Raw genomic sequence first — 18,870 nt, forward strand, 5'->3', positions numbered from 1 at the left:
CATTTGATCATAATACTCAGTGTTCAAAATTGAAATGATCATTCGAGTTCAAAAAACGCATATCGAAATTCGCATCTTTTCGCTAATAAATTACGAGAATTTAAAATTAACGGGCGTCGAGAATCTTCTCGAAATACTTGTTGTTCGAAAAAAAAGCTCGAACGCTCGAGTTTTCTCGCTTTTTGCCACCAGAAAAAACGCTCGTTATTACCGCTGACAATATTATTGTCAACCGCCGTTAAAATTTACGCCGCTCATGGGCATGCGCGCCCATGCGTCACGATCAGCTGATCGCCAATCAGCTGATCTAAAAAGATTGCGCGCACGAAAAACAAACGACATCCATTGTGATTAACGACCAATGGCATACGCCGCAACAGTGTCACCGCTAAATGATTAAATTAATTGGTCCACGTCGAAGCGGGCCCAAAAATCCGCTCGCTTTATAATGGGCACCGCGCGTGGACCAGTCGAAGTCTTGCACTTTTCGAAGTCTCGCACTTATCGCTGCTCGCAGTACTTTAAACCGCTTAGAAAACCGCATTGTTCAACCGCAAAATACGTCGACCGCTTTGTTTCTCGGACTTCTCTTTATTATTTCGGCATCTAAAATATATGTTCATTTTTTGTATAAATTGTCATTTGTGTGGTGAAAATAAAACTCAAAAACCAAAAAAAGAATTACGTCGTGTGAAGTTCTTGCGTTAAATACTCTGTTCGCGGCTATCCGTCTGCTGCGTGTTCAAAACCTCGCGCTGTCGCAGGAATCCGCGTTCACTCGCGAACATTTTTGGTCCTTCGAGCCGGATTATATCCGCATCCGCAGTTTCGTGGGTGACGTTTCCAGTGCTGTGCAGTGCTGAAACAGACAAACAAATAAGTGAACAATGAGTGCCGACCTGAAAGTACTGTTAGAGGCTCAAACCGATATCCACGGACGAATGTCTCGGTCCGTGGATAACATCCGGAAGATGGGCGTCACCAACATCACCGCCGGGGCCATCCAGGCTCGCCTCACCATCCTCGACAACCTCTGGGCGAAATTCGAGGCTCAACACGAGCTGATACGAGCGGCGCTTAAAGACAGATACATGGAGAGTGAGTACGCCAAAAGTGACTTTATAGATACCGCGGAATGTACGTACGTTTCTCAGCGAAGCACGTTGAGCGACTATGCTGACAGGCTGAGCGCCGAGTCAGGTGTCGCACACAGAATCGAGCCGAAGTCGGAGTCTTCTCCTAAAACCGCGTTGCCGCGTATAAAATTGCCGCCGTTCTCAGGCGCCTATGAAGACTGGCCTTCCTTCCGGGATCTCTTCTTGTCTCTCGTGGGAGAAAATTCGTCGATCTCAAATATTGAGCGGTTCCACTATCTTCGCTCCTGCGTCAAAGGATCTGCGGAGAAATTAATTAGATCATTAACTGTCACAAGCGAGAATTACGACCGCGCGTGGGCGATCTTGGCTAAACATTTTGAAAATAAAAGGGAACTCATGCGTTTAAATTTCTCTACCTTCACTGCCGTCGGAAAGATGAAGTCTGAGTCCGCTGAAGAGCTGAGTCGCGTCCATCACGCTGTCACGGCCACCGTCAACGCGCAGGAGAGTATAGGAAGACCCATCCACTCGCATGGGATGAATCTCCTCAATCACCTAGTGATTGAGTTGTTCGACTCGCGAACACGTCTCGAATGGGAATCTTCCACGAGCGATTCCCTCGACCCGCCAACTCACGAGGCTCTCGTAAACTTCATAAGCAAAAGGATCCTTACTTTAAACGCCGCTAAACCGAAGAACGCCACGAAGAACGCTGGGGAAACCTCACGGTCCGCTAAGTCTCACTTCGTGAGGAACGGGTTCGACGCTTCCAAGTGCGCCGCGTGCAAGGGCAAGCACACACTCATGCAGTGCCCTGAGTTCAAGTCCAAGTCCGCGAGCGAAAGAAAGTCATTCGTCGACACAAGCGGGCTCTGTTTTAATTGCCTCGGAAATCACGTGATGGCGAAATGTCACTCCGTCAAAACGTGCTTTACTTGCAAATCGCGGCACCACACATTGTTGCACGACGCGTACGCGACACCAACATCGACACAAGAGGCAAGCACTTTTTCAACCACACACACTGCACACGATCACAAGGCGACTCTTCTCGCCACGGTGCGCGTCATCCTCAATGACCGCTCGGGACAACCTCACGACGTGCGAGCTCTGCTCGATCAAGGATCCGAGGTGTCTCTCGTCTCAGAAGATTTAGCTCAGCGCCTGCGGCTGGCGCGCACTCACTGCTCAATGTCGGTAATCGGTGTTGGAGCACGGTCAGGATCCACTCGCGGAAGGATCACGCTCGCATTAAAGTCAAAGGCGACTGGAGCACCTCTCACTGTAGTCGCCTACGTCCTTCCAAGATTGTCTTCCTACCAGGGGCCAGCAGTTCGGGGCTCCACCACGTGGAGGCACATTCACGGCCTCACTTTGGCGGATCCACACTATCTGCAGCGAGACCCGATTCATCTTCTCCTCGGCGCCGATGTCTTTTCCTCCATCCTTCTCGATGGACTCCGAAAGGGCCGCGAGGACCAACCCGTCGCGCAGAGGACGACATTCGGGTGGATCTTGTCAGGAGGCTGCGGAGTGGTGACATCTAATGGCGTCGTCAGCTCCCTCCAGTGTACTCTCGACCAAGACCTGAACGATCTGGTTCTAAGATTTTGGAAGCAAGAACGGGAACAGCCTGCTTCCGTCGCCCTCACACCAGATGAAGAACGATGCGAAGATATCTTCAGTCGCACTCACGAGCGCCAAGAAGACGGGAGGTACCAGGTACGACTGCCGCTGGCTGGCTCTCTGCCACCTCTCACCCATACACGAAAATCCGCCGAGCGACTTCTCGCGGCAATGGAGCGACGTCGTTCCAGAGACGATGACTTCGACATGCTCTACTGCGACTTCCTAGAAGAATATGCAAGATTGAAGCACATGACTTTGGTCAATACACCGCTTGTGAGCAATACACCAGTATGCTACTTACCGCATCACGGCGTGCTCCGAACTGCGAGCACAACCACCAGATTAAGGGTTGTCTTCAACGGATCTCAATGCACGCCTGCCGGAGACTCCCTTAATAAGAGTTTGCTGGTCGGAGCTAACCTTCTGCCAACTCTCGCTGATGTCCTGCTTCGCTGGCGCTGGCACCGTTTCGTCTTCGTCGCTGACATCGAGAAGATGTACAGGCAGATTCTCGTGCACCCCGAAGACCGAGACTAGCAGCGGATCCTGTGGAGACGGCAAGGCACCGACAACATCCAGGAATATCGGCTCAACACCGTGACGTACGGATTGGCCTGTGCCCCTTTCCTAGCGATCAGAACTCTTCGCCAATTAGCCGACGACGAAGAGCCCGGAAATCCCAAGGGAGCTGTCGTTTTGCGGCGCGACTGCTACGTTGATGACATCGTCACCGGCGCCAGTACTCTGTCCGAGGCAGTCGAAACGCAGAGGCAGTTACGCCGGCTCTGCATGGCGGGCGGGTTCCCCTTGAGAAAGTGGTCCTCAAATCACGAGCCCATCCTCGAGGACATCCCAAGGGAGCATCAACTCCAGCAGCCTCATCACGATTGGGAGGACGACGCTCATCCAACGCTGGGCCTGCGATGGCACCCCCGCAGCGACTTCTTCACGTTCCGACTTCAGCCTCGTGCAACTGGATCGCTGACGAAGCGACTGGTCTTGGCAGAGACGGCTCGGATCTTCGACCCTCTAGGTTGGTTAACTCCAGTCGTTGCTCGTGCCAAGATTCTCATTCAGTCAGCCTGGATGAAGCACCTGGATTGGGACTCCCCACTGCTTAAGTCAGATGAGACTTTATAGAGACGCCTCCTTGACGACCTTCCGCTGTTGGAGCAGCTTCGGCTAAAACGATGGCTGAATACTGACGAGCAGCCACAAGTTGAGTTCCACGGGTTTGCTGACGCATCGGAGCGAGGTTACGCAGCAGCCGTCTACCTCCGCGTGGCGGGCTCCTCCGCTTCAATCAGTAGCCTGCTTGCTGCAAAAAGCAAGGTTGCACCCATTAAGCCCGTGTCTCTACCGCGTTTAGAATTGTGCGCCGCAGTGCTAGTCACTAACCTGACTTTCCATCTCCGCAAGACCTTAGGCTTGGTTTCAGCTCCAGTCACTTTATGGTCGGATTCCCGGGTGACTCTCCAATGGATCCAGGGTCATGCCTCCAGGTGGAAGACTTTCGTGGCCAACAGGGTGTCCCACATCCAGACGAAGCTTCCAGAGGCACGATGGCGACACATCCCAGGACGAGTCAACCCTGCCGACTGCGCTTCTCGAGGGATTGAGCCACGGGATCTTCTCAACCACTCTCTATGGTGGACGGGACCCCCATGGCTCGTCGAGGATCCGTCGCTCTGGCCACAGAACGACCACGCCATCCAGGACGTCGAGGTGCCGGAGACGAGAGCAATCACTTCTCACTTGACGTCTGCACGGAGGACCGAACCGGAGATCCTCATCAGGTTCTCCGACCTCCATCGCCTCTTGAGAATCACAGCTTGGTGTTGCCGATGGAGAGGCAAACAACCGAGCTCCAAGGCTCACCTCAACCTCACGGCCGACGAGTTGGAGGCGGCCCTGCTCCGTTGGCTCCGCTTGGTGCAATCTCACCATTTCTCCAAGGAGATCACCGCCCTAAAACAGAATAAAGGGTTAGTCAAGGGTCAGCTAGCTAATTTGACCCCCTTCCTCGACATTCATGGAATCCTTCGAGTTGGGGGCCGGCTGAAGCACGCAGTGCTCTCAGATGATGAGCGCCACCCAATCATCGTACCTTCGGCTTCGTGGCTGACACATCTTCTCGTCAGGGCTCATCACAGACGAACTCTCCATGGCGGGGTCCAGCTCACTCTCGGCCTGCTCCGCCTACGATATTGGATTCCTCGAGGTCGCTCCATCGTCAAGAGGGTCATCCACCAATGCGTAACGTGTGCAAGATGGAAGGCTGCAGTGCCGCAGCCCATGATGAGCGACCTTCCGACGGCGCGAGTCGCTCCAGCACGTCCATTCTTGCGGACTGGAATCGATTACGCCGGGCCGATCCTGATCCGAACCACCAAGGGGAGAGGACACAAATCGCACAAAGGCTTCATCGCAGTTTTCATCTGCCTCACTACCAAGGCCGTACACCTGGAAGCCGCGTCGGATTATTCCACGGACGCATTCCTCGCTGCATTCCGGCGCTTCACTTCCCGTCGGGGCCTCTGCGAGGAAGTCTACTCGGATTGCGGCACAAATTTTGTCGGCGCCAACCGAGAATTGCGACTCCTGTTCCAGGCGTCGTCATCCGACGGCCGGCGCATCGCCCACACAGCAGCGTCCAACGGAATACGGTGGAGATTTAATCCGCCGGCGGCACCTCACTTCGGCGGGCTTTGGGAGGCAGCGGTGAAATCCACCAAACACCACCTGCGAAGAGTTCTAGGAGACACGACCCTCACCTTCGAGGAGATGTCTACATTCCTCGCTCAGGTGGAGGCGTGCCTCAACTCTCGTCCACTTCAGGCGCTGTCCGATGACCACGACGACTTAACGGCGCTCACTCCGGGTCATTTTCTAATCGGGGCTCCTTTGCTGGCAGTGCCCGAACCTTTACTGGCAGACGTCAACGTCAACCTCTTGTCCCGCTGGAAACTTCTCCAACGGATGCGCGACCACTTTTGGGAAAGGTGGTCGCGGGAGTACATCAACTCACTGGCTTCCCGACCAAAGTGGTTGAAGGACACAGCAAGTCCCACCGTCGGCGGACTGTGTCTAGTGCGGTCGGACATCACTCCACCAACCCGATGGCCACTCGCTCGGATCACCAAGCTGCACCCTGGGGACGACGGCGTGACGCGCGTGGTCACTGTACGCACCGTATCTTCGGAGCTTGTCCGGCCTCTCATCAAGATCGTCCTCCTGCCTGGAGCCGACACCGCAGCATCAATGCACCCGGATTCGTGAGCGAAACAGAGCACCGTGTTTTATTTAATTTATTTGTTTTTTTTCAATAAATTGTCCGTCCACGGAATTGTTTATCACGGCCGTCGTGCGTTACCTCCGATAATCGCGCCGCGCGCTATCACATTCATCAATCACATTTTTTATATCATCCGAGCCGCTTCATTAACTTTTCTTTCTTCGGACTCCGCGTCAAATTTCACTCATCACTGCATCTCACTTGCGATTGCTTAAAAACCACTGTCACTCTCAACTTTCACTGCACTCACAAAATCATTCACAGTATCACTTTATGTATCTCACAAACACCGCACTACTTATTCTCGCGAAAGAATTATCACAACTGTCTAACACGTGTCTTCTCTTTACGTCACTTCGCATTCCATTCATCACTCATTTCACATCTCTCAATAGCACAGCTCGCGACACCTGTTTGTAACCGCACACACTCAAAAATTTCGTCACGTACTGACGAGGCGGGCGGGATGTTCAAAATTGAAATGATCATTCGAGTTCAAAAAACGCATATCGAAATTCGCATCTTTTCGCTAATAAATTACGAGAATTTAAAATTAACGGGCGTCGAGAATCTTCTCGAAATACTTATTGTTCGAAAAAAAGCTCGAACGCTCGAGTTTTCTTGCTTTTTGCCACCAGAAAAAACGCTCGTTATTACCGCTGACAATATTATTGTCAACCGCCGTTAAAATTTACGCCGCTCATGGGCATGCGCGCCCATGCGTCACGATCAGCTGATCGCCAATCAGCTGATCTAAAAAGATTGCGCGCACGAAAAACAAACGACATCCATCGTGAGACGTCATTGACGACCAATGGCACACGCCGCAACAGTGTCACCGCTAAATGATTAAATTAATTGGTCCACGTCGAAGCGGGCCCAAAAATCCGCTCGCTTTATAATGGGCACCGCGCGTGGACCAGTCGAAGTCTTGCACTTTTCGAAGTCTCGCACTTATCGCTGCTCGCAGTACTTTAAACCGCTTAGAAAACCGCATTGTTCAACCGCAAAATACGTCGACCGCTTTGTTTCTCGGACTTCTCTTTATTATTTCGGCATCTAAAATATATGTTCATTTTTTGTATAAACTGTCATTTGTGTGGTGAAAATAAAACTCAAAAACCAAAAAAAGAATTACGTGTCGTGTGAAGTTTTTGCGTTAAATACTCTGTTCGCGGCTATCCGTCTGCCGCGTGTTCAAAACCTCGCGCTGTCGCAACAATCCGCGTTCACTCGCGAACACTCAGTGTGTATGAAAAATATAAAGAAGAAAACCATGAATCAATGAAGATACAGAATATTATGCATTATTATGCGTAATATATAATGCGTTATTATGTACTACTTATTTTTATAATTTTATTTTTTCATATTTAAATAAATAAACGTCTTATTGTTGTCTATAATTTACCTAAAAAACTTAATGCATTGATTAAACGTGGAAATGATAGATTGCCTATTAATAGCAGGACTGAAGTCGTTTATAAATTATACTATAAAAATTGTAATACGTCATATATTGGCCAAACGAAAAGACATTTAGGCACTCGTGTCAAAAAACATTTTAACGACATTAAATTGCATGAAAGTAATCTTTCTGTAATTAGCAAACATAAATTGGAATTTAATCACGACTTTAATTGGTCAATACCGGTTATTTTTCACAATGAAAAACATGTGAGGAAGAGAGAAATTGCTGAAATGTTTTTTATCAAAAGTTTGACAACATTATTAACTTACAAAAGGACATTGAGAATTTAAACAATATTTATGATAGACTAATAAAGTTTGTTTTGTCTTTCTCTGTTTCATGGAGAGGTTGATATGATGAAATCTTGACACAGTGAGTTCCTTATTTCTCACAATATAATAGTTAACTAAGATATTGTATATAATTTTCTGTTCACTTTTTATTTGAAATTACTGTGATTTATTTTCTGTTTATAATACTGGAAACAATTTTGAGTTCACTTGTTAAGGACCAAAATCCATGGTCGGAACGTTGTGATACATTGTCAACCAAAAATTGCCAGTGTGGTCGATTTAAATTTCGTCTTTTATTTTATCTACTGGCGACAGGAATTTAACGTTAAATAAATAAAGCTTTTTTCAATCTGTTGCACACTATTCACAGCTTTGTTTTTCATTTATTTGTTTTAACTTACTAAATTTTACTAGTCTTATTAATCTTATTTGCTTGTAGAGTTATTTGTTGCACATTCAAATAAGGATTTTCTTGAATACAAAATCTAATGGACGCTATCAATTCATTGAAGCGATGATGTTCTATAAAAATGAAGTGTAATTCTTCTTCTGTTAATTAAATAATCCCGTTTAATTTAATTATAAAGTAAATTAATTTGTAACGATGCGCCCGCGCCTCGTTCCTATTTGTCGTTATTTAATAAAATATAATTACTTCTTTATTCGCTTGCTTAACCGCACCCGCTAACTTCCCGCTATCTCGCTCACAACCATGCATGCTCGTACGCTTCCTCGCTCGCACGCTCGCTGTCTCGCTTGCTTTCATCGATTGCTCTCATCGCTTTGCGCTTGCTGTCTCGCTCTCTCCCTCTCGCTCTGTCCGAATATTCGCGAATTTTCGCAGTCGTGCCCCATCTGAGTGATTCACCAGGTAGGGGAATCTCCGGCCGGTATACGAGCCGACACGACCAGTACATCGAGGCCAGATCCTGACCAGATCTCGCCCGGGCCGAGGTGCTCCTCAGCTCGACCGGGTGTCTCCAGTGTCGGTCATCCCATCCCGCTCGAGGCGTTACTCGATCCGCCGGGTGTCTGCGGCTTTCTGAAGCCGATCCTGGTTGAGGTGTCTCTCGACTCCCGCCGAGTAATTCCGAATCCTGTACCATTCCCGGTCGAGGTGTTCCTCGATCCACCGGGTGTCTCCGGTTTTCCCGGATCCAGTCCGAGACGACTTATCGTCCGATCCACCGGGTAACTCCGGTTTCCCTGTACGCAGTCTCAGTCGAGGCATTGCCCGACTGCATGGGGTGTCGCCGGCATCTCTGAGCCGTCCTGACAACCAGCCCCGTCGACGATACAACACTAGTCCTAGTTTCCGTGTCCGTCCCGAGTACCCGTCACGTTTCCGTAGATTAAGTCCGCGTTTCCGTGATCGTCCGATACTAGTTATACGCGTTTCTCGTCTATCCGTTGTATATTACTTACCCGCGCAAGACTTACCGTTTTCGTTTGTACACCGGATATTATTTTCAAGTTTAATTATTGTACGCACAATCACATCGACATTTATACTCTCGCATACACATCTTGTACATAATACATTCATTCAATAAAAACACATCTAGTTTTAAGATAATGTTCGCACAAGTTGATTTATTTCTCCCCCTTTGCTCGAATCCTGGCTATCCGACGAGCCGTTCCGGGGCGTCAAGAAAAGTGGACCGTTTCAAATTATTTTGCATTAAACAACTGAGTAATTGAAATAACTGAAAGGATGACCGGAGGATTTCCCGAGCCCCGAGGAAGTCAGGCGGGGCAAGGGGCGTTTGCTGCCGAGAGTATTTCTCTTTGCGGCCGAATTTCCGGGACCCATACAGCAGAATTACGGCCGTGATAAGAATCGGCCCGTGAAGGGCGCGACACGGCCCTGCGCCAATTAGATTCGGCGAGGAAAATCGGGGGAAACGATCGCCGACGTTTCTCCCGCGGATCTCACGCACCTCACTGTTCGGCGGACTAGCGACGCAAAAGGACGCAGATCCCGTTGAGAATACCGAGAGTTTTTTCTGTTGACGATCTTCAAGGACCATTCTGGTGAGACGATCTTTCTGTAAGGCCAACAATTTCGCTGCCGCTCTGGTGAATTGTGTCGGGCCCTCGATTTTACGTATCAGATAATATCGATTATTCGCGTTTGTCGCACGTGGTCCATACGCCATTAACGTCTCCGTTCTTTCGCGATTTTGGGAAACACGCGAATAATAGAGGGACCGAGTGATTCGTTCGAGCTTTTGTTGCAGAACCGCTGCTTCCCCGGGGAACGCCTCCAGTCACCGTGTCATATTTCGCGTTGTCGTATATTGTAAATTGTCCGCGTTTTCGTGAGATCTATCGTCGTAGTGAGCTTATTTCGTCGTTGTTAGCATAATCTGTGCGTTTCGGCTGTCGTAGTTTGTCGGAAAATTTTTATGTTTCGACCGAAACTCGTCGTATTAACGTAACGTCGTTGTATTGCGCCGTACGCCCTGCCGCATTCCATCGCGCGGGGCTCGCGAAGTATCGATTGCTATCGGGTAGATCTCGGGCGGGCGAGAATAGTATCGCGAGTGCGATTAATTGCACCTTCATTAACCCGTCGGCTAATAATCTATTTGTCTTTCCCGGCTTTTCACAATAGACACGCATCGACCGCGTGATCCATGCTCTGTCTCGCTCGCTCTTGATCGCGGCCGTGCGCATCGATAGCGCTGTCCTTGTCTCGCTCACGGGACTCGCCGCCGTAATATAAGACGCCGTAAATAAAACAAATTTCACCGAATTGCGACTGGTTGTGCGCGTGAAATTATGTCGGAATGGCAACCATATGATTAAATACATTTTTTATTTTATTCGATTTTCTTTTCTCGACGAAATATATGTTACGAATTTTTATGATTACTAGTTTTCTCTCAGTGTTACAACCGTTCTCGACCTCCTCTCCCCCGCTCTCCGCGAACTTCACGCCTCTACCGACATCGTTTGCGTGAGCTACCGAGATTTCGGGCCGTCACGATCGGCCCTTCGATTTTTTTTGCGATTAATTTCGCGCGGCGCGGATATTCGGATGCCTGGCGTTCAGAAATTTTTGTTCTTTTTTTTTGGTGCGATCGCCGAGTTGACGGAGGGTGATCGTGCCGAAGGTGTGCCGTGGACCAACACCATCGGTTCTCTTAATAACTTGCCCGTTCAGAAAAAAAATAAGAAATTTCACGGTCACAAATTGGCGCCCAACGTGGGGCCCCTTAAAAATTAATACGGGATGTTCGAAAAGATTTCCGTGTTGAGAGAGCGAAATTTGAGGATCGAGAGCGGTATTTCTGAGAAAATTGCGAATATATTTGAACATATTTGAATTTATTTTGTGTCTGCCTATTATTGAATTTATGTGAAGATTATTTATTTTGATGAGATTATTGGATGAAACTGTAAATATTATTTGCTCTGTAATATTTATTTGTGGAATGGTATTAATATTGAATTGTGCCTTATGATATTAAGATTTGTATTATTCGATATTATTCGGATTAGATCAATGTTATTATCGATCATCGATTGAAAGACATTTCTTTCGCGATATCATCGTGTTGATTTCGAACGTATTGAACATGTATATGACCGAATATAATCGATCTTGTTATTGAATGATTCGTGCTGTCGATAATTTGTTATATCGCGTCTGTCTCCGCTTTCGTGTTATTTTTTTTGTTTATTCCATTCGCTATTATTTGCGTGAATGTACGGGAACGTGTCAATTACACGACGGTTACTTCTTCATGTTATTTAAATATACATTGATTACGGGATTCTAATATTCTTTTCGCTTATGTTTTTGCTGTAATTTTCGGTTTTTGAGATCGCGTAATTGAGAAATAGTCAAAATTTTATTATCCTCGCGTATATCCAATTGTATCGAATTTAGTATTACCGTTTATTATTCGTTTCCGAATTACGCCGTGGATTTCAATTTTTTTTCTTGTTTTGTCACATGGGATAAGGTCACGGGATATGTATTTTCCTTTTCTCTTCTTTGCGTTGAAGAATTGCTTGTACAAAATTAGAGATTGTAACGATGCACCCCCAGTGCACGTTACGAATTCCCGGAACAAAGCTACCGCCCGAGAAAAGATCCACCGAGCAAAGGCAGAGGCGCACCGCGCCGAATTTCCGTTAAAATTCAAACATTTCGAACGGATTAAAATCGAACCAAGGAAAGCCGAAGGCGCCCGATTTACCGTATCGTTACCGTTTTTAATCTCTCGTTGGGGGGGGGGGAGGCACCTGTTTTGTACGCCGGCGCGAGACTAATTAGCCGGGGTATAAAAAGGGCCCTCGAGTAAATCTAAAGACAGATTCCGATTCCGCTTACTCCAAGCCAATAATCCAGATCACAATCCACTCCTAGAAGCAAAGCCAGCCGAGCCCCGAACAGAAGGTAGAGAGTACTCTGCCTCAGCTGTGTTTTCGCAGTTTCGGACTTAGGGCCGCGCTTCCTAGACTCAAACTACTCTGCCTAGGGAAAACCGCGCTGGAGCGTACTCCGGCACCGTCGAAAAATCTCGACCCCGGCAACACATCCCGCCACCCTACCGCCGTTGCAAAATATCAAGAGGTAGAGAGCCGAGCTGCCTCCAACGGGTGTTCTCGTTCGCCCGGCGGAATCCCGTGACATCCATTCCTCGCGGAAACGTTAGAAAAACGAATAATTTAAAGCGACATCCGAATATCGCCCGAATATAGACCGTTATACGAGCCGAGATACACGACTCGCGAGGGCATTGCCCTCAATCAAAATAACAACACAGCTGACGCACGGGTATATACGACGGGCTTTAAACGCATTCCGATTCCCGAACGGTGCGATATATTGACGATACCAAATTACCGCATTATATATAAAAACAATACCGTTCTACCGAACTGCACTAACGATACCGAATTACCGCATCCACGCTATCGAGCTACCGTTTTTCCTTATATACCAAGCTACCGATTATACCCCGGATACCGTCGCCCTCGATTGATTCTCACGCGCAAAATTCATACCGAAAATCACGCCGCACCCGTTCTTACATTTACGCACACGTTCTCCCATTTACGCACCCGTTCTTACATTTACGCACACGTTCCGGCAATTATACACACACGCTCTTGACTTTAGTCACTTATACTGCACCCACATCTTTGTATTCTTTTCTTTTTTTTTGTAATAAAGACATTTTTCTTTTCTCTGAGCACCGCGCCTGATTATTTAGCTTGCCTATCCGAAATCGCGAATCCTGATCCCGACTGCGGTTATCCGATACCGTTTCCGCGGAAGTCGTCCGTGACAAGATTTTAGTTCTTTTCGGACTTTTTCATTCGCTTTTCGTCACCTTTGAAATATTGCTAACTTTATTATTTATTAGATGCATTCTCACTTCTGTTCGTTGCTCTTACTTTTCCTTTCTGGCAGTATCGTCAACATTTAATTAAATCAATCACACCTTAATTTTTGCTCATTTTTTTTACATTTTCTCTTTATTTTCATTTTTTCACTCGCTCTATCTTACAGAGAACATTGAATAAATAAATTTAAATTAGTTCTTGTATCCCGTGTTTCTTCGATATCCCATGGGACATTTGTGGAGGTCACCCAACATTAAATTGAATTATTTTCTTTTCTGAAATTTGATATCTTTTGATGTGAAAATTTTTAAACTTTTGTATATTTTGATTGCTTGTCGTGCTAATCCTTACTTCTCTTTATGGGCATTTTTGTATTTTTATTTAAATCATATTTTGTATTGAATTATATTGTATTACTTGTGTTGAAATTATATTGTATCTTCGTATGTCCCGCGTGCGCATGGTCATGGAATTTCGGGCATTCGGTACTTTGATGAAGTGATCGCATAATTGACGCATTTTGGCTGATGATATTCAGCGAATTTCGCGTATTGCTTGGGTTACGTTTGCTCCAGAATTACGCTACAGGATTTTTGCGCTGTCTTCCGGTTATTTGGCGGCCGTGATTGCATTTCGTTGCTGGTACGGTTTCTAGCGGACGTGATCGCGAAAGGCGGCGGAAAAATTTTCTTATCTTTATTAAAGATTAGCGGAGCCTTTCGTGCGCGTTCCTCGAACTTGCTACTCGCGTGCCAATAGTTAATCAGAGTATTTTGGGGACCTCACGGCACGTACTGGCTGTCGATCTTTTGCTCCTATATCGAGCCTTTTGATCGGTCGGCTCGCGAATCAGAATTTTTTTTTCTTCCTCCCTCTCTTTGAAATTTCCCTCGCGATGTCGGAATTAAAGTGGATTGACGAGCTGTCGGCGGCCGAGTTGAAGGCCGAACTAGAGAAATGCGCTTTGCGATTGGAGGGTACCGAAACTATCATGAGGGCACGTCTTGCGCGTCATGAGCGGTACCAGACTCTCGGCCTAGACCCCACGCACTCGCCTACGTATAGCGAATTGGAACTTTTGGCTCCTCTCGAGACCGGGGCTGTGAGACCGGATAGCCCCAGCGAGCGGTTCGATATGGGGGCCGGGTTACGTGGAAACCTCCATCTCGGGGGAGCGGATCGCGCGACGGCCAGGTTATCCAAGCGTCGCGCCTCCTCGCGTTCAGTCACGATTTACGCCATCCCTGCTGTCGGAGAAGGACCGCGCGGACGCGCCATCGGGAAATAGCCGCCCGTTTAACCGGCGTACGTCGTCCGTGATGGACGTATATAACATCATGCAACGATGGAATTTAAATTTCACGGGGGCACGCAGGAGTGACGCGGAAATGTTTCTCATGCGAATCGAGGAGGGACGCGCGTTGCTACCGGTTAGGGACGAAGATTTATTGAAATCTTTGCCATTTTTCTTATCGAGTACCGCGTTGTACTGGTTCCGGCATAAACGAGCGAAGTTGCACTCGTGGCGGGAGTTCGTTGCCGCGTGGCGCGCCCGGTTCAGAAACTCGGATTTTCAGTTCGCATTACGGGATGAGGCTGCTCGGCGGACTCAGGGAGAACATGAGCCTTTCGCGGAGTATCTCACATATATGTTAGCTCTTTTTGATCGCATGAGCCCGCCGTGGAGTCTGGACGAACAGCTGGGGTACGTGTATCGCAATATGCTGCCGCGCTAAGGACCGCGGTAGATCGTGAGGACATTCATGATTTCGCGACTTTGGAGTGTCGAGTGACGCGCGTGGAAAGAAGTTATGAGGCCGCCAAAACGCATCGCGTGCCTCCGACCGCGGAACAGTCCATCTTCCCCGAACTGGCATACAGGTCACCGAAAAAAGAACAGCGAACTGCAACGGTTGCAGTTGCTGCCGGCGTTGATGCGCGCGAACCGCAGAAGGGGAAGGCGTCCGGAAAATCGCGTAAAAGCACGGCGATTGCAACCCTGCAGCCGATCCGGCAATTGAGACGGCCACCGTCGCGACGACTGCAGGTTCGCGCGTTAACATCAAATGTTGGAATTGCGAGAAAACGGGACACGTTGCACGCGAATGTAAAGAACCGCAGCGCTTGCATTGCTACCGCTGCGGGAAAGTGAATTTCACCGTCAAGACGTGCCCCTCATGCTTGGGAAACGAAAGAGGGAGTCAGTAGGACGGGTCTCTGCGATTCCTGAAATTGCAATAGGGATCCCGATACCAGATTGTACCGGCAGTTCGTACGGTGCTCTTGATTGCTCCCGGTTAACGCCGTTATTGTATTTTAAAGTATTCGTGCAGGGGCGACCCCTCGTCGATCCCGGTTCGAACCGTACGATCTTTGGTCGGGAAGGAATCAAAATTATATGACAGTTTAGGATACCAACTAGGCAGAATAACGGGTCGCGAATTCTTACCGTTAACGGCCAGATCGCCGAAATACGCGAAGAGGCGGAAATATCGCTCATGTTAGAGGATCGAACGTGTGATATCACCGTAGGGTTATTGCTGACTTTGGTTGTTCCGTGCATAGCGGGGTTGGACTTACTGTGTCGATTAGGCGTTAACATAAGTTTCGCGTCCTCAAGGTGGTATTTTGAGGACGAGCCTAAAATCAACTATCCATTTGAGTCGCGAGAAATTCTCGCAAAAACGTGCTGTGCTGCGCTCCCCGAATTAACGCTCTCTGAGCAAGACCGACTTAAAGAATTTATCGCAAAAAACGTACCGGAGACCACCGCTAGTTCCGGTTACTTCTCTCATCAAACATAAAATCGACGTCAGTCATCACGCGCTCGTCAGACAGAGGTGTTATCTCGTTTCGCCGAAGGTCCAAGAAGTAATTCGCGACGAGGTAGACAAAATGTTAGAGGCCGTTATCATTGAGTCATCGTTTAGCGAGTGGTCAAATCCGATAGTGATGGTAAAAAAGCCGAACGGTAAATATCGCTTCTGTCTCGATTTTAGGAAGGTTAACAGTCTTTCCAAGAAGAACGCGTATCCGCTGCCGAACATGAACGGCATCTTAGATAAATTGAGATCCGCGCATTATTCTCGACGATCGATTTAAGCCAGGCGTATTTTCAAATACCTTTGGCCAAGGAAAGCCGAGAGATCACTGCGTTTAGCGTTCCGGGAAAAGAGTTGTATCATTTCACCCGGATGCCGGGTGATTGACGTACCGCGCGACCTCCCGAAACATGTTCGGCCAAAAATACGCGACATCAAGTTGCTGGTACATTTTCTCTACGCCAAAATGTCCGGCCTGAGGATCGTCGTGTGCCTCGCGCAAGGCCTCCCCGCCTCCAAGATACGGACTAACAGGGGCGCCCGCGACTTTCCAGCGCTTATTAAATAAACTTATCGGACCAGAAATGGAACCACACCCGTTCGCGTATCTTGATGACATCAGCGTAGTTGTAACGCCAACCTTCGAAAAACATTTGGTATGGTTGAAACGCGTATTGGACCGGATTTCGGCTGCCGGTCTCACGATAAACCCGGAGAAGTGCGAGTTTTGTCGCTCGCAGGTTCGTTATCTGGGGTTTGTCGTGTAAAGGGACGGCTTAACCGTAGATCCAGAGAAAACGCGCCCGAAAATGGAATATCCACCACCAACAAACTTGAAACAGTTACGTCGTTTCCTGGGCATGTCATCGTGGTACCGACGCTTTATACCGAACCATTGACGCGTCTTTTGAAAAAAGGAAAGCGCTGAGAATGCGGGGAAGACTAGTGTCGCGCCTTTGAGCAGATTAGGTCTCGTTAATTGTCGCGCCTACATTATCGTGTCCGGATTTTAACATATCGTTCGTCGTGCAGACCAACGCGAGTTCCGTCGGAATTGGTGCTGTTTTGACGCATAATATTGACAACACGGAGCACATCATCGCGTTCGCGAGCCGTGCGTTGTCGAATCCTGAGAAGAAATACTCGGTTACGGAACAGGAGTGTTTAGCCGTAGTTTGGGCCATTAAAAAGTTCAGGCCATACTTAGAGGGATACCAATTCACGGTGATTACAGACCATAGCAGCTTGCGATGGCCCATAATCTGAAGAACCCGACAGGTAGACTCGCGAGGTGGGCATTAGAGCTCCTCAAGTACGACTATAACATCGTGCATCGAAAAGGCGCCCTGCATCATGTATCGGACGCGCTATCGCGTATGTATGAGAGTGACACCGAAGTGACGACGATAGCGGTCGCGCAAATAGATCCTATCGCGAATACAGCAGACGCGTGGTATCGTAAGGGTTTTGGAGAGATTTCGGACGGTCATAGGCATTTTACGGATTGGCGGATCGTGAACGGACAGCTGTATTATATGAGGCCCAAACCGGTAGTATCGGAAACAGTAGAGGATCTCGACCGATGGAAGTTGGTGTTGCCGTCAGAGCTGCGCGGGGAGGCCTTGCGCGAGGCACACGATGATCCTCAGGCCGGACATTTGGGCGTAGAGAAAATGTACCAGCAACTTGGTGTCGCGTATTTTTGGCCGAACATGTTTCGGGAGGTCGCGCGGTACGTCAAAAGGTGCGATGTCTGTCTCAACGCACTAAAGTAGAACAGGCTGGCCCCGCCGGTCTTATGGGATAGCGCATAATCGAAAGGCCATGGTAGTCGCTGCCGATATCATGGGTCCGTTCCCGCGTAGTAAGTCCGATCATCAGTATGTTTTCGTGGTTCAAGATCTTTTTACTAAGTGGATTGAGTGTAGCGCAATACAGGCCGCGAACGGTCAAAAGATTTGCGAAATGTTGAGTGACGTCATCTCGCGTTTGGGCGCGCTGAGGTTTTTGCTGACGGACAATGGAACGGAGTTTATTAATCGGACTTTGAAAGCGTTCGCGGACGAGCATGGAATTACCCACACGACCATCCCTCCGTATCACCCGCAAGCGAACTCCGTGGAGCGCGTAAATCAAGTACTAAAGACGATGATAATAGCCTTCCTAGAGCGGGATCATCGAGAATGGGACCAACACCTTAAAGATTTCCGCTTCGCATACAATACCGCACACCATTCAGCCATAGGCGCGTCACCGGCTTTGTTAAATCTTGGCCGTGAGTTGTCGCCGGCAAATTCGTTGCGCGCTCGGAACACGGAAACCGCGGAGGTCGAAACACGGGATCCCGCGGAATGGTCGGAGCGAATGCAGAATTTGCAGTCATTGCAAGCGTGGGTGTCGGAGAATTTGGAGCAGGCGTACCAAAAGCAGTCATTGCAGTATAACCTTCGACGACGCGACCGTACTTTTCGCGTAGGAGATTTAGTCTTGAGACGACAACACGTATTGTCGTTTGCGGCGCAAAACGTAGCCGCAAAAAAATTGACACCGAAATTCCACGGCCCGTTTAGGATTAAAAAGCGATTGTCGCCCGTAGTATGCGAGCTTGCGAGTTTGGCCGGAATCCCGGTTGGAAAAGTTCATGTTAAAGATCTAAAGCCCTATCACCCTCCTGATCCTTCATAGATAGCTACCGATGGACCTGATGAATGCGAAGGCAGTGACCAGGACCAACCTGGAAGAGGTCCAGCGATTGTTGGGAAGCCGCTACCGGCGGGATAGGGGGACGCAGACGAGCCCGGCGTCCTCCCGCGAAGTTGCGGTGGAGGCGATCCCGGCAACCAGGGAGCGGGCCTCCCAAACAGAGGAGCGCTACGGGACCGTCCGCGGGGCCGATCGC

General features: G+C 48.6%; 2 protein-coding genes across 2 annotated transcripts; both read left to right on the plus strand.

Annotated features, from left to right (window-relative positions):
• The first annotated feature begins 887 nt into the window (after positions 1–887).
• Positions 888–6,005, plus strand: LOC112638097. The gene is made up of 3 exons (XM_025409148.1): positions 888–3,134; positions 3,264–3,776; positions 3,903–6,005. The coding sequence occupies exons 1-3, from the start codon at positions 888–890 to the stop codon at positions 6,003–6,005; spliced, it is 4,863 nt and encodes a 1,620-aa protein (XP_025264933.1).
• Positions 6,006–17,795: 11,790 nt separating this feature from the next.
• On the plus strand, positions 17,796–18,656 carry LOC112638098. The gene has a single exon (XM_025409149.1). The coding sequence runs from the start codon at positions 17,796–17,798 to the stop codon at positions 18,654–18,656; it is 861 nt and encodes a 286-aa protein (XP_025264934.1).
• Positions 18,657–18,870: the final 214 nt, after the last annotated feature.

The sequence above is a fragment of the Camponotus floridanus genome, unplaced genomic scaffold (genome assembly GCF_003227725.1).
Source record: "Camponotus floridanus strain SB8 unplaced genomic scaffold, Cflo_v7.5 scaffold244, whole genome shotgun sequence".
Taxonomy (NCBI): Eukaryota; Metazoa; Arthropoda; class Insecta; order Hymenoptera; family Formicidae; genus Camponotus; species Camponotus floridanus.